At 35.1% G+C, this 15,390-nt stretch overlaps 2 protein-coding genes across 3 annotated transcripts; both read right to left on the minus strand.

Annotated features, from left to right (window-relative positions):
- Positions 1 to 3,567: 3,567 nt before the first annotated feature.
- On the minus strand, positions 3,568 to 8,468 carry LOC125851345 (single-stranded DNA-binding protein, mitochondrial). The gene is made up of 6 exons (XM_049531128.1): positions 8,323 to 8,468; positions 7,974 to 8,161; positions 6,895 to 7,103; positions 6,677 to 6,777; positions 4,281 to 4,340; positions 3,568 to 4,096 (listed from the first exon to the last, which is right to left on the minus strand). The coding sequence occupies exons 1-6, from the start codon at positions 8,381 to 8,383 to the stop codon at positions 4,080 to 4,082; spliced, it is 636 nt and encodes a 211-aa protein (XP_049387085.1). The 5' UTR covers positions 8,384 to 8,468; the 3' UTR covers positions 3,568 to 4,079.
- A 2,283-nt stretch (positions 8,469 to 10,751) lies between these two features.
- LOC125851265 (pre-mRNA-splicing factor 38) lies at positions 10,752 to 14,980 on the minus strand. 2 transcript variants are annotated; one of them, XM_049531060.1, is made up of 5 exons: positions 14,515 to 14,980; positions 14,336 to 14,426; positions 12,354 to 12,480; positions 12,201 to 12,271; positions 10,752 to 11,363 (listed from the first exon to the last, which is right to left on the minus strand). In XM_049531060.1, the coding sequence occupies exons 1-5, from the start codon at positions 14,924 to 14,926 to the stop codon at positions 10,955 to 10,957; spliced, it is 1,110 nt and encodes a 369-aa protein (XP_049387017.1). In that variant the 5' UTR covers positions 14,927 to 14,980; the 3' UTR covers positions 10,752 to 10,954. The 2 variants fall into 2 exon arrangements, with proteins under 2 accessions (XP_049387017.1, XP_049387010.1); XM_049531053.1 differs by having other exon boundaries at positions 10,752 to 11,381; positions 14,515 to 14,979.
- Between the last annotated feature and the right edge of the window lie 410 nt (positions 14,981 to 15,390).

The raw sequence follows: 15,390 nt of genomic DNA on the forward strand, positions 1-15,390 counted from the left end.
CGCTATACATATATACAAAAGAAATAATTGTATAATTCGTTGGCTCCTCTTCAGATTTGTATAATTTCACTGGCAGGCAATTAGTATAAATTGTTGTCAGCCTCTCGTTTGTATAAATCGTTGAGAGTCTCTCAATTTAATTTTATGTGTTTGTATATATGTATAAAATTTGAATTTGTATACAATTGAATCGAAATAAAATGTTTGTATATCAAATATCGTTCTCTCTCTCGCTTTATACAAACACAAATTATACATTGTATTTTGTATAATCTATGTTTGTATAAAGCGAGAAAGAGAGAAAGGCAAAAGAGAACTGGACAGGGGAATATTTGTATTGTATAATTATAAGTGTATAAGACGAAGATATATGTATTTGCATNAATTTACTTAGTGGTGATCAGTACATATATCAACTCATTAACCCAAAATATATATTTATTAAACAACTTTTAGATAATGGTTGATTTAGGATTTAGACTAATTAAATTTCTTCACTACTTTATATATATATGTTGTGTTCAACTAATTAATTAAATCTGTTGCGTCTCTATTCTAGATCGTCCATGGTTCGTTAAAATGAACAAATGAAAAAAAACATACAATTCTACAAGAAAAGATACTCTAATTTAGCAAATACATTGATTTTATATATAGTAATTCAACACCACACAAAATATGCTCAAATTAAAGACACACCACAACCACATAGACTCGAAATTAAAGTTACAACATATTACATACGTAACATATCACTCTCAAATTATTAGTAGTATACGTAGTACTACTTTCATGCACACACTAACGCACAGTACGAGAAAGACATAACGAACAACATGAATAATGTTGTTATAATTATGTTGCTCGAACTTTTTTAAAATATGGAGTATTTTAAGGTGTGTCAGATCTTTCAAGTTAAAATAATTTCTTTTGAAGGATCTGACACGAATATAGCATATTTGAAAAGTTCGAGCAACTTATAGGTCGATGCATGCTCAGTTTAATTATTAGGGGGTATCCACTGTAGCTCAATACCATAACGCCATGCATTAATAGATTCTTCAGCCTTAAAATCCACAAAAGATATATAAGCAGTGCAACCTTGATCTCTAATCCTTATTCTATGAGAAGTCATAGATGTATCTTTCAAGTAACTGCAACACAGTGTGTTCTTACAGTTCCTTCCTTCATTAGCCTCCTCGAACCGCCTACAAGGGCTGCTCGAAGAACAGTTCAATGGGGACAAGAGAATATTCTCAGAACAGTTAAATAACATGACCGTGTTACGCGAAGATATGTTGAAAGGAGAATTTTCATCAATCTTAAATCCACCTAAAGAAAGATCAGAGGATTGACAAGAGTGTTTTTTTATGAAAGGAGGGCTAATAATAAGACTAGATGTATGTGGATTGATATTAAGGATTTTGTAGTAAAATCCCACAGATGACAAGAACTCTAAGGTTTCATTTTTGCAATAAATTTTGTAGTTAGGGTTACCACAATTATCACTTGTACTTAGAGGGTATGGCACATCCATTATGCCACATTTTGGACAATTATTAGGAGATGATGATGAGACACAAGCAAATGGAAAGAGAAAAAGAAAGAGTACCAAAGCATTAATCATGGTTAATTTATGTAATAAAATTTTATGAATACTTGTGCATCTATTTATACAAAAAATTTGAAGGTGGCTAAGAGGATGCATGTGTCATGAATTACGCAAAAATGGTGAGAATTATTATTGTTTAAGGAAAAACAGAATCCTTGCCAATATTTGAGTATATGCAATGGTATCCAAGTGTCATTAACGTAGTATCAAGGAGGAGATTAAATTTATAGCATCACTAAAACTAGTGCTCATTTGTTCCATATTCCAATTATTTAGGCAGCTAACATCAGCCACTGAAGTTTGTTTCATTACTATTATTTATCCGGATAATTAAGATTTTTTTACCACTTACAAAATGAATAGAAAAAACTGATATTTCCAAATCTTTTGTGTAAAAATGAAGATTTTTTGTAAAACAAAGCATAAACCTAACAAAAATTGTAAGTAAATCTATCAAACCAATTCTCCCAATACGCTACTAAACTTGATGCGTTCTATAGTATTTTGATTTTCAATTACAACCAAACTTGCATTTTCAGTCACAAGGATTGTTTGAACATTCCACAACACAAGAATAGATGAAATAGACGTTTTTGAAATTTCTTTCCCCATTCAATTTGTTTTAGCGTACTGAAATTTGCACAAAAAAGAGTTCATCCATAACTACGTTTGTTGATTCGTTGCTTTTCGTGTAAAGGTATTGGTATAATTTGTAGCCNTATTATTAATAAGTAATAATAGACATGAAAATAATAGCACTCGGCATGAAAAACGCTGCCCCTGCAGCGCGATGTGTAAGGAAAAAAAAATTCTGACTTAAAATCGCCGCCACAACAAATTTTTTTATTTTTTTTTTACAATGGCTGCAATTTTTAATAAAAATAAATAATTTTTTTTTTTTACAAAATTGCTGCTGTGGCAGCGATTTTTAATTTTAAAAAAAAAAAAAATTTAGACCAAATCGCTGCTAGGGCAGCGATTTTGTCATTTTGTCAGAGGAAAATCGCTGCTGACGCAGCGATTTTGCCCTTTTGGTTAGAATAAAAAGTGATGTGCCCTTTTGACAATTTTTTTTGCCCTTTAGGCTCCGGACTCTACTAAACTTGATGCGTTCTATAGTATTTTGATTTTCAATTATAACCAAACTTGTATTTTTAGTCACAAGGATTGTTTGAACATTCCACAACACAAGAATAGATGAAATAGACGTTTTTGAAATTTCTTTCCCCATTCAATTTGTTTTAGCGTACTGAAATTTGCACAAAAAAGAGTTCATCCATAACTACGTTTGTTGATTCGTTGCTTTTCGTGTAAAGGTATTGGTATAATTTGTAGCCAATGGCATATGAACAATTGCCAATTCTCAAAACGTGTGCCTAAAAGGCACACAAATACTTTAAATATATACTATATGTTAAACTAACATAAGATGGATCAAAGAAATTTTGTATTGGATTATATATTACTAACAGAAAGTGAAATTAGGCAAGAAAGCAACTCCTAAAGTTAATGAAAGTGCTCGATTTAAGTGGATTGCTTTTTTGTAGAATCAAACGTTTTTCTTAAGCGAACATAAAGGACATCTTATCTGTTCACAGCTATGATTTTAAGGATCATTTTACCTTCAAGGGAAAATCAAATTATCAAACTTCTATAGTGAAAAACGTAAATGAGAGAGATAATAACCCTGCAAATTTCTCTCAAGTATGATAAATAACCAAAGGAAATTGATGGATCGGTATAACCAAGTTACTGTTATTGTCACAAAAAATAAAATAAAATAAAAATTAGCAAGGGTGAACCACAAGGAAGAAGTTTTTTTTATCGTAGCTGGGCATGTAGACTAAAGACTGGAGATTGAGATAGAAAGAGCTTTGAGTTAAAGGTGTGGCATGAGCGAAGCTCAAACAAAATTCAACTAGTATATCGATCATTTCTATCTGAAAAGAGTACGCTTACCAAAAACAAGATGAATGTAGGTTTTTACTTAATACTAGTTTACTGGATGCTGAAGATTATACAATAAACACACACTCCATCTAGTAACCCATGGTATCAACTTCATACAATAGAAAGGGATTAAAGATAACCTATGAATCAGCAGCCACCACTTCATTCCAAGTATTCCTATTCTTTCACAGTTTCATCTATAGTTATTTCGATCATTCAAACAACATTTTGCACAGCTTTGGCGAATGAAGCAACTACCCACTAAATAATAATGTGGATCCAGAAGGAACATCTCTTCCTGCTTCTTAACAGAATACAATCAAGAAGATGGACACAAGTCGTTGAAGGCAAATTAATAACTCAAATTATTCAACTTACAGATGGAAATAAGACAAGTTTTGTGTTCTGCAGAGTATATTTCAGACGATAGGTCCCGACTCTCCTCCCCCTCTATCAACTCCCCCAAACCTTCCGCTCCCAAACACCTACCGTATTTTGACAATTTACCAACGAGCTTCTACAGCAATCCTTCTCCTGCCAATAACAGAAAAAATGCAAGTCCAATAAAATCAACAGAGGGGAAGAACCAATATTTCATGGAAAACAAATGTGGTACAAACTACAAAGGGAGTTTTATTTAGGAAATACATCTGGTACTATAACCCAAAGCTCATAAATTTCGAGAACAGGCAATTTTATATAACAGAAGATAACTTACGGAGCTCATCAATTGAGATACTGCTGATACTTTCACCACCTTTTATAAGCCGAATCCTCCCTGTGGAAAATTGTATAACATCAGAAAACATGATGCTTTTATCATCTGTTTCACTGACAAAGCAGTTTTTATATGATAATACAGCAGCAGCACTAGGCAGCCATGCATAGCAATAGTAATATTACTTAAAATTTGCAGTATATTTTTGAGTCAGTTATCTCACATCAACAAAACTATCAGTTTACCAGCTACAGAAAGAACCTAAAACAGAATAACATATAGCACATTTACTCCCACCGACTCTATTTCAATGTCATGCTTTCTATTTTACTTGTACCAATTTGAAGACCACTACATAGAATCTCCCGCCACAGATTAATGGTATAGTTGATAGTTGATTCACACTTCCACAAAAAAAGTATCCCCATCATAGTGAACCTCTCCTTGTGATTGGGATGAGGTGGATGCCTCCCAGCCGGGGGGGCAATCGAATCTCTTTTTCTCTTTTCAACTTAAATTCTTTTTTCATAAGGAACTTAAAAGGATCCTACTTTTACTTTTTTCCTAGTACCATATTAGTGTCTCTGTCATCATACTATAAATTAGAACTGATTTCACTCTAATTTTAATAGAATGAGAGCAAATGAACTTGATTTTGAAATCTGGTTTGAGGTCCAATTTCCCGAAACTGTAAGGGAGTAGTAATAAGTTCTACTAAATTTGAACGGATCTTACACTGGTTACTAATTTTGGTGATAAGCCCAAACGTTAAGGTTTTGGAAGTACAGATCCCCCCCCTCCACCCCCACCCCACTCCACACCCTCTCTTTTTGTGGGTACTAATCTTGGATGTTGGATGTCCAGGATATACGCGTGGTAGACAGAGATGCTATTTCATTGAACATAAATGATGAGTACCAAACTAATGAGGCACAATTCAAACGTACAGGAGTGGGATCTCAACAGTTTCTCCCCAAACCAAAAACTTTGTACATTTTCTTCATCTTGCTAACAGACCTCCATACTCCAGTTTCTAAGTATAATCTATGAGCCTTGTGTTTTGCATCATTTTGTTACTCTTCTGGCAATGCATTGCGGGTTTATCCTTCTTTGATTGAATTTAGCGATTATAAAAGTATGAGTCTTCTAACTAACTATATCTTACTCTACAACTTGCTTATTAAAGCTTATGAACAGGGGAAAAGATAGATATAATGAAATTGCAGCTCTAACTCGTAAGACAGCCTCTCAAGTTAACACTCCTTCTATTCAAGAATTTCAGTAAACCATAAAAGATTTGACGAAACCTTTGACTATATAAAACATCCAAAATTTTAAGATATAATAGTTCTTTGAAGCTAAAACATTATTTGATTTTTCCCTNATAGAGAACCTCTCCTTGTGATCATCCTAAAATTAGAACTGATTTCACTCTAATTTTAATAGAATGAGAGCAAATGAACTTGAATTTGAAATCTGGGTTGAGGTCCAATTTCCCGAAACTGTAAGGGAGTAGTAATAAGTTCTACTAATTTGAACGGATCTTACTTTGGTTACTAATTTTGGTGATAAGCCCAAACGTCAAGGTTTTGGAAGTACAGATCCCCCCCTCCGCCCTCACCCCACTCCACACCCTCTCTTTTTGTGGGTACTAATCTTGGATGTCCAGCCTATAGGTGTGGTAGACAGAGATGCTATTTCATCAAACATTAATGATGAGTACCGAACTAATGAGGCACAATTCAAACGTACAGGAGTGGGATCTCAATAGTTGCTCCCCAAACCTAAAACTTTGTACATTTTCTTCATCTTGCTAACAGACCTCCTATACTCCAGTTTCTAAGTATAATCTATGAGCCTTGTGTTTTGCATCATTTTGTTACCTTGTGGAAATGCATTGCGGGGTTTAGCCTTCTTTGATTGAATTTACCGATTATAAAAGAATGAGTCTTCTAACTAACTATATCTTACTCTACAACTTTCTTATTAAAGCTTATGAACAGGGGAAAAGATAGATTTAATGAAATTGCAGCTCTAACTCGTAAGACAGCCTCTCAAGTTAACACTCCTTCTATTCAAAAATTCCAGTAAACCATAAAAGATTTGACAAAACCTTTGACTATATAAAACATCCAAAATTTTAAGATATAATAGTTCTTTGAAGCTAAAACATTATTTGATTTTTTCCTCACAGAGAAAAAACAATTAGCTGAAATCATTCCTTCAACAAATAATAGTAAAACATGCAAGTCTGATAAAAAACTTCAAAATATGTTGTTCAATTATCTGTTTTCAATGAAGTCATCAAATGAAATGGGGTGCAAGGACTGCCATTCAATACCCACATCTTCAAATATCACAAACCAGAGGGGCTCATAATAAACATAATGACGTACCATCTCTGCGCACACAAATTTCTGGTATGCTTTTAATTTCGCCGCTGAGACTATCATTATAGACTCTGGTTTCAATATCACCCTCAATGTAGACTGAGGAGCTGATAGAACATATATATTAGAGAATATAATGTAATTGAATTGTGGATTATTGTGTGTGTGTGTGTGTGTGTGTGTGTGTGGATGGGTGGGAGTGGGGGGGGGGGGGGAATGCTTACTTTTTGGTAAGTTGCTGAACGGAGTATTGCCCAAGCATTTCATTATGCACCGCGATCCTATGCCACTGTCCAGGTTTAGGCAAGTCTTTGTCTTGTGGGATTCTCTGATCGAACATGCCACCTGTTCCAACTGTGAAAATAGTGACACTCCGTCCATTTCTCAATATCTTCTGCACAGGAGATTGCCCGACTTTGCCACATATAATAGCCTGTCAAAAACAAAATCCTGTCTTTAAGTTGGTCTATCAATTATCCCCCAAAAACAAAACAGACAAAAAATTAAAAAGATAAATTATGCCACCATCCTTGACATTTTTGGTTAAAAAATTAAAATAGATGATCTAACTTCCTTTATGTGGAAATGGTTTTGGAGTTATCAGATCTCACAAAAAAGAACTTATTCAGAAAGTGATAAAGAAATGGGTCTTGGGCCTAACTCAACCCCGAAGCTATCTCTTAAGGGGAGGGTTGCTGAAGACCATATAAAGAGACCATGTACTACTTAACACACCTATGTGGGACTCAAGCACCCCTACACGCCTAAGACGTACATCTGGAGTGCGCACAATATAACACTGGGGTGGGGGTGCAGCAACATCGGAAATAATGAATTAGGATGGGGCACCAAAAGCAAGCACATGAAGGGAGGAATTGCCCAAGAGAGACCAAGTACCCCTTAACCAACTGATGTGTGACTCCAACAGAAATCGCATATCAATTTACAGATTCAATCATTCTGGTCCTAAAAATATCTCTAACTAAAATAGCTTCATTCTCAACCAAGTTCTCAACAACTTCTACCAAAAGGTTGTGTTCACCCAAGCCTCATACCACACAAGGAATCAGTTGAAACAATTTAGCAGACTCACAATGATAAGAGAGCGAGACAAAGGTCAGTGAAATAAGATAATTATAAAACTAAAATATTTAAAGAACAGCCTCCAAAATTGCTCAACAAACTAACATTAACTGATACAAACATATAGTTAGCCTTCTTGCATTCTTTCCTGTACAAGTATTGCAATTATGATTCAATCTTCAATATGCTTATAGGGCTTTAAACAAGAACATATATATACCTTGTGCACACCCCGAAAATTCCAACCCTTTCTGGGGTCCACACCTTGCAGCTGCAAATTAGGTTTTTCGGGAAGAAAATCACTATCATCAATTTCTACAGCTTCATTATTACTTGCAGGCTCATCACCATCACTATGATATGTACCAGTTGAATAGCCCAACCTAGAGGTTCCTTGCACACCCATCACTGTAATATACAATAAAACAACCGTAATCATAAATAAAACATTTTTTTACAGTATGCTGTTCACTGAAATGCCTCAATCAATATAACCAGAATTAAAAGAATAACTCTAATACAAGAAAATAATAAATACAATGAAATTGATTGTTATAGAAAGGAAGAACCTGGTCTGGCGGCTGGAGAACAGCGCAACAATTTAACAAGTTTAGCAGCCATTGAATTCATTTTGCAGGTGAACGGAACTCAGCGACGGAGAATTAGGGGACAAGGAGGGTTTTAGCGCTATTTCAATCTAATACGGGTCGGGTTTGCACCCCACTTTATAAGTTTTTGTTTTTAAAAAAATGGTCCGTTCGGTTTAATTCAGTAGTGCGTGAATTTGAATATCAATTTTCTTTAATTAGACTTTTCCTACTCTTGTATAAAATATAATAAAAATTAATAAAAGCCTTTTTTGTCCAATAAAGACGAGTGTAGATAGTCGTGGCAACTTTAATAAGCATTAAATTCAAATCATATCAAATACTAGTAATTGATTCGAACTTTAATTTATTTTGATTATAATTTATTGATAAAATTTAGTTGAACTCAACTAACCTCGATATTGTAAAAATCAATTGAACTCGAGCTTCATACCTAAACCTATTTCAGACAACATAAATTAACTATGTTAATGGAATGGTCATCTTCCAAGAACATCACACAGCCATTTCTCAAAAGCCAAAAAAGCATTACATTCATAACATCATTGATGCAAAAAAAATTCAACTTATTTCACTATGATATTATCCTTCATCATTCATGAGCCATAATTTTAAATTTGTAGTTGCTATAGATGGCTCCATACAGACTTTTGACAAAAACAAAGCAAAGTTTTTATTAAAAAATATTTTAAACAAAGTAAAGTTGTGGACTCTTTTTTGGATAATTGTGAAATCAGATGTTATTTGTTTAACTACCCCTTGAAGACTGAAACAGCAATTCAACAGTTGGAAAGAAAATGGGAGTAGAGGTTATTTTCTAATGTTGTGAAAAAATAAGCAATCACGTTCAGGTGAGTTTGATGAGAAAACATGTAACCAACTTTATCCCTTAATTACCCCCCTTTACATGCTATAATAATTTTACTAACATAACCTTCTATAAAAAGATAATTGAGGGCATTCTTGGAAAAAAGCAACAGAAATGTTAAGCATATGAATAGGGTCCATTGAAAACAAAAAAGGTATGAGCAACAATAACAATGAAGAGAAAAGAAAAGAAAGAAAAACTAGTAAATATTGGGATATTGTGTTTGCCAAGAGGAAAGCAAAATTCTTCAAACAAAGTTAAAATGGACAAGGCAAGTTTTCATAGTACTGGAAGATTGAAAAATCCTGGCTCCCTCCTAAGGTATTCACAAATCAATGGCTTTGCTATGTCCATGCAACAAAAGGTGAGAGTGAGATTACCCAAGTTGCTTGTTGTCAACAACCCTATGCAAAAAACTGAAAAGGGTGTCAAGGGGAAAACGAAGAAGATCAAATGGACTAAACCTGCAGGACTTGGTTCAATTTTCTGTAATGCTTCTCGCAACAAGAAACCGTTGCAAAGGGACTCTTCAAGCTTTAAAAATGACAGGCATGGTGATGATGCTGATGGTTTGGATGAATGCATGGAAGAACGAAATCAACTGATTGTCTCCAGGAAGAAAGGCAACATGTTTAAGACTATGGTGGAAGATTCAGTGGAACGGCTAACACTGAGTAAGTCATGTTCATTCAAGAAGATACTCAGGATCTTAGACACAAAGGGGAAGCCATTAAAGGTGAATGAAGAACAGAATTCAGAAACATCAACTGGTAGTAGAAAGCAACCACGGATTTTACCCCAAAATCTCTCAGGGCTGTTCGAGTTCAGGTTCAGAAAGAGGTTTGGATTTTGCTTCACCAACTGGAAGACCAACAAAGCAGATCCTGGAACAGACTTTGAAGGTGCAGACTATGGTGCTGTTACTAATGCAGAGACTCAGGAAATGTCAAAAACCTTTAACTGGGCATCAATCAAGAGGCAGAAAGCTTGTTACTGCATCAGTAGAAGAGCGAAGGCCATACACAAGAGAGTGGTGAAACAGGAGAGACAGTGCAAACATGAGGATGAGGAAGAACAAGAGAAAGTTGAACTGGAATTATGCAAGAAAAGGATACTCATGGGAGGAAAATGTCGACCACTTAGTGCATCTGGCAGCCTTCACTACGATCAGAATGGCATTCTGTTACCAGAACTTCCATATCAAGAAGTGTAACCATTTAGCAGTTGATAGCGTGAAGCTCATTTCTGCACATTTTAGGTAGTGTAAGCTCTTTCTCCCTGTATTTCAGCTTGTCCTGTACATTTGTGAAGCCAAGGCCTTAATTGTAATTGGCATCTGTAGAGAATACAATTGTCTACCAGTTCCTTTTACACTCCAGTGTGTGCCTTCTGAGACTGTAGGGGGATTTAACTGCAGATCTTCATCATTAGCTGTGAGCAAGTATGAATATCCAAGTTTTCATGATTATGGAGCTAAACACATGTAAAATCATAAAGAGAACTCAAATGATATAAATTTGTACGACTTTTTAGCATCAGTTAATAATACTAGTGAAAAACAAGGTGCAACGAATTTGCAAGCAGTAAAAATGCAGAGCACAAAACTGCAGCTTCAAGTAGTAGATTATTAGTACACTAAAAGAGTAAAAAGAAAAGTAAAGGTGCTACAAGGGTAAAAGATACACATCACCAAACATATTGAAAACTACAAATGCATGTACATGTTCATAGCTTCAAAGGCTTTAATCCAAGTGATGCCCTAAGCCTGTTGGCTTCTGCAATCTCTGGATCAGGATGATCTGTTCCATCATCTTTCTTTTCTTTCTTCTCCTTCTTCTCCTTCTTCTTCTTAGGTTCATCCCGAGCAGGACTAGCACTACTGCGAGCATGCCTTTTACGACGGTCATCCTCCCGATCTTTACGGTCTCTGCTTCTACTTCTGCTCCTAGAATAACTCCTGTGTCGACCACGGTCACGTCTATCACGTTCCCTATCCCTTTCTCGATCCCTCTCACGACCATAGTCCTTATCATCCCTGAGGCGATGACGGTCCCTGTCTCTATCTCGGTCTCTGTCTCTGTCACGTCTGCCACGTTCCCTATCATAATCACGATCTCTGTCATAATCTCGATCTCTGTCATAGTCACGATCCCTGGAAGAGAAGGCATAGAAGCTCAAATCAAAAAATAAAGAGAGAACCCCACAACAAAGAAAAAGGCATAAGCTGGATCGTGTTGTAAATCAACAAAAGAATGTTCTAATTACAATACCACTACACTGCAGAAAATGTTAAATCACAAAGTGTAATTCGATATAAGAGCCTCCTGCTACACAATTAATATAACATAATAAATAGCCAAACAAATCACAGTACTGCCAACTGAAACAATTGGATAGTAGAAATGTATGATCTATCATACTTCTCAACTGCACACTGTCAGTGCAGAGAAACCTGGCAAGATCACAATATTTTAAATATAGGAAGCTGTGCTAGTCACCAAAAGGCATAAAATGCCATATTGGTTGAAGGCTTGAAGCATGTGAAGTGTGTGCTTTGTGTAATAATTCCAGAGCATCTCTGGGTACTTCAACAATCAGCTTCCACTCGAACAGTAATCAACTTACAATTAAGTGTAAACAAAATTTCACTTAGCCAAGTCTAAGTCATGGTCACCTTCAACCCTGAGGGACACCACCCAAACTGAGTCCCCAAAAACAGGAGTTTGACAAGCTACAGTTTTGCTTAAGGATTTCGAAGTAATTAAAATCATATGTAATGATGCAGATGCTCTGGAATGAACATTGGGTACTAGTAACAACTGGAGATGGGCACACTCCTTATATAATAGGAGTCTTTGCGTTTGTAGGACCCATCCATGTCATTTCCACTTCACAAGAGTGAGTTGTGAGGCAAATGAAGAATTCAACACATTAATAAACGAAGAAAAGACAACAGATGATTGAAATCTACCTGTGTCTGTGACTATCTCGTCTTCTATCCCGATCTCTCTCCCTAGCTGGACTTCCCCCACGGTAATAATCCTGCATTATTACAAATCAATAACCAGAAACAAGCCTTTAAATTAATGAAGTTGATTATAAACTAAGCACGTCAAAAATCAACCTTTTCATGCTCATCATCTAATCCAGTGGCAAGTTGTTCATCCTCATCCTTCTCCTCTTCCTCTTCAAAGTCATCTTCCAACGCACTTCTCCGAGGTTCCAGCTGTTTATTCTGTTCCAATATCCATCTGGTGGCAACACATGATACGTGGGAGATTAAATGAACACACACATAAAGAGTATTGAAGAAACAAAGAATTAGAAGTGCATGCACAGCAAAATATTTTGGAGGCAATAACAGCTAAGACTAAGATCTAACAGCACCAACACTCGCAAAAAGGAAAAATTGCAGAAAAAACACCGGACAAAATAGACAATTAAGGGCGGGTCATTTACGGATTTCTCAATTATAAAAAAAAAGACAAATAAGGAGGTTTTTTTCTTTCTTCAATTAATATTATTGTGATATAGACCATGTGTTTTAGCAGGGCCGCTCAACGTAATTGGGAGCCTAAAGCAAAATTTCAATTTGAGGCCTAAAATATAAACAAACTTTGTATACATATTTATTCAAAATTTATTTTTCTTACACTATTTAGATGAAAATTATTAGTATTTAATATTATTTTTCCGTTATTGATTTTAGGCAAGATTTTATCAAACTTAACATTGAAAACATCATTTCAGTGAGACAATAATTATATGAATTGTTAACATAATTTTATAGTAATAAGTTGACAAATATTAAATAAAGATAAGAGTTAGAACCACAGAATCTGATTCAAGAAGTTGATGACTTGGTATACATCATTTTAATATGCTTGTTGTAATGTTTAAAACTAAAATTTAAAAAGAAATAAAAAAGAATTTGTAATTCACTTTGTTCAACACTTTTCACTATTAATTCTCATTTTTAACAAAATATAAAAGATGTTAAAGTGGGTAAAATAATATATTTTTTATCATAATTAATCAATTTTTTCTAAAAAAATTTAACACATAATTTATTCTTGATAATAATTTGGGGCCCCCAAATTAAAATCATGTGTAATGATGCAGATGCTCTGGAATGAACATTGGGTACTAGTAACAACTGGAGATGGGCATAAGCCTTAATTTACAAAGGCAAGAGCCGGCCCTGTGTATTAGGCTAATAATCATTTTCCTCTGTGTTATCATCTTGAGCACATTGACCTGTTCGACTTAACTAATACAATCTTGGCTTAGACCTACTACACATAATCCATTACAAAATGTAAACAAACAAAATCATAACAGCTGGTCTTTACCCTGGAAGCAGAAGTTTATGTTTTGAGCAAGATAATCCATCACTGCGCAAGCTTAAGTAGATGGCCAATTAAACCAACAACAAATTACACACTCTCATGAACAAAGTAGAGTCCGCATTCTCNTGATAATTAATCATTTTTTTCTAAAAAAATTTAACACATAATTTATTCTTGATAATAATTTGGGGCCCCCAAATTAAAATCATATGTAATGATGCAGATGCTCTGGAATGAACATTGGGAACTAGTAACAACTGGAGATGGGCATAAGCCTTATTTTACAAAGGCAAGAGCCGGCCCTGTGTATTAGGCTAATAATCATTTTCATCTGTGTTATCATCTTGAGCACATTGACCTGTTCGACTTAACCAATACAATCTTGGCTTAGACCTACTACACATAATCCATTACAAAATGTAAACAAACAAAATCATAACAGCTGGTCTTTACCCTGGAAGCAGAAGTTTATGTTTTGAGCAAGATAATCCATCACTGCGCAAGCTTAAGTAGATGGCCAATTAAACCAACAACAAATTACACACTGTCATGAACAAAGTAGAGTCCGCATTCTCATTCAACCCACACAGGCTCAATTTGATATTAGTAAATTAATCATGTTGTGCTTAGTTTTATGGCTGTCCGTTTAGGTGAGCATATATTCGAAAGAGTATCCACCAAGTACCTATATTCTACTAAAATAAAATAAAATAAAATAAAAATGGCAAAAGACTCAAATATTCAAATAGACAAATACCTTTTCTTGATGCGGGGCAAAGCAATATCACAAGAGTAATCTGTTGTAAGAAGTTCATCTATATACTCATCCACATGTGTCAGTGCATACTCTAAACAAGAAAAGACAAGAAAAATTAGATCTCGTATCACAGTTTTAATCAAGTCATTAGATAAAATCAAGAAACCAAGAAAACTTACGCCCATCAGCTAATTTACGCCTCAGCTTTCGATAATCATTGTAGAGAGGCTCAAGATATCGATATATATCAACATCCGTACCCGTAAGACGCAAATAGAAAGCCCCAAGAACTCGAACATACTTATAATCTTCGTTCTTGATGAACTCCACAACGATATCTTTTTCAGGCTGGATTTGGAGCATCTTCATGACAAGGCAAATAAATGGTGAGGGTTTACGATTACCGCCGAATGTTCCACCGAGGTGATCAAGTTCCATGGCTTTGTCGACTAGTGTTTCTGCTGTCAACCCGAAACATTGTTCTTTCCAGTAAGTGTTTTGGTATATTTTGGACCTGAGGATTTTCTCCACCAGGTTTTGTGGATTCGTTCCCCTAATGCTCTTCGCCAATGGATCGGTGCGATTCGCCATCTCTGAAACCCTAACCAGGTTTTGCGATTTAGGGAGAAAGCCCCAAGTATATGGAAAATGAAATACGTAACAGATGGGACTATTTATAATTGGGCCTCTTGGACTCGCGACGCTGTATATTTTGTTGTGGGCACAAGTACTTATTATGTATACAAAAAAAAAAAAAGGTGTTTCCAATTAATAGTCATTCAAATTAACAAAGCATAAACATAAACGTATCATTTCACGTGACCTCAGTTAGCATTTAATATCATCCAATTATAGATGTGCATAAATAAATATTTAAACTTGTATAAAATTGAACAAGTAAACACACATTTTGTTTCCGCATATAACACAATATAGATTCATTCAAGTGTATATCTCACACGAATTGTCATGTAGGACTTCTTGTGAAAAGTGGTTCACATTGACGCCGACTCACAAATTATAGTGAAGGCAATCAACCCCCTCTCCTTTGCCCC

This window comes from Solanum stenotomum, chromosome 1 (genome assembly GCF_019186545.1).
Source record: "Solanum stenotomum isolate F172 chromosome 1, ASM1918654v1, whole genome shotgun sequence".
NCBI lineage: Eukaryota > Viridiplantae > Streptophyta > Magnoliopsida > Solanales > Solanaceae > Solanum > Solanum stenotomum.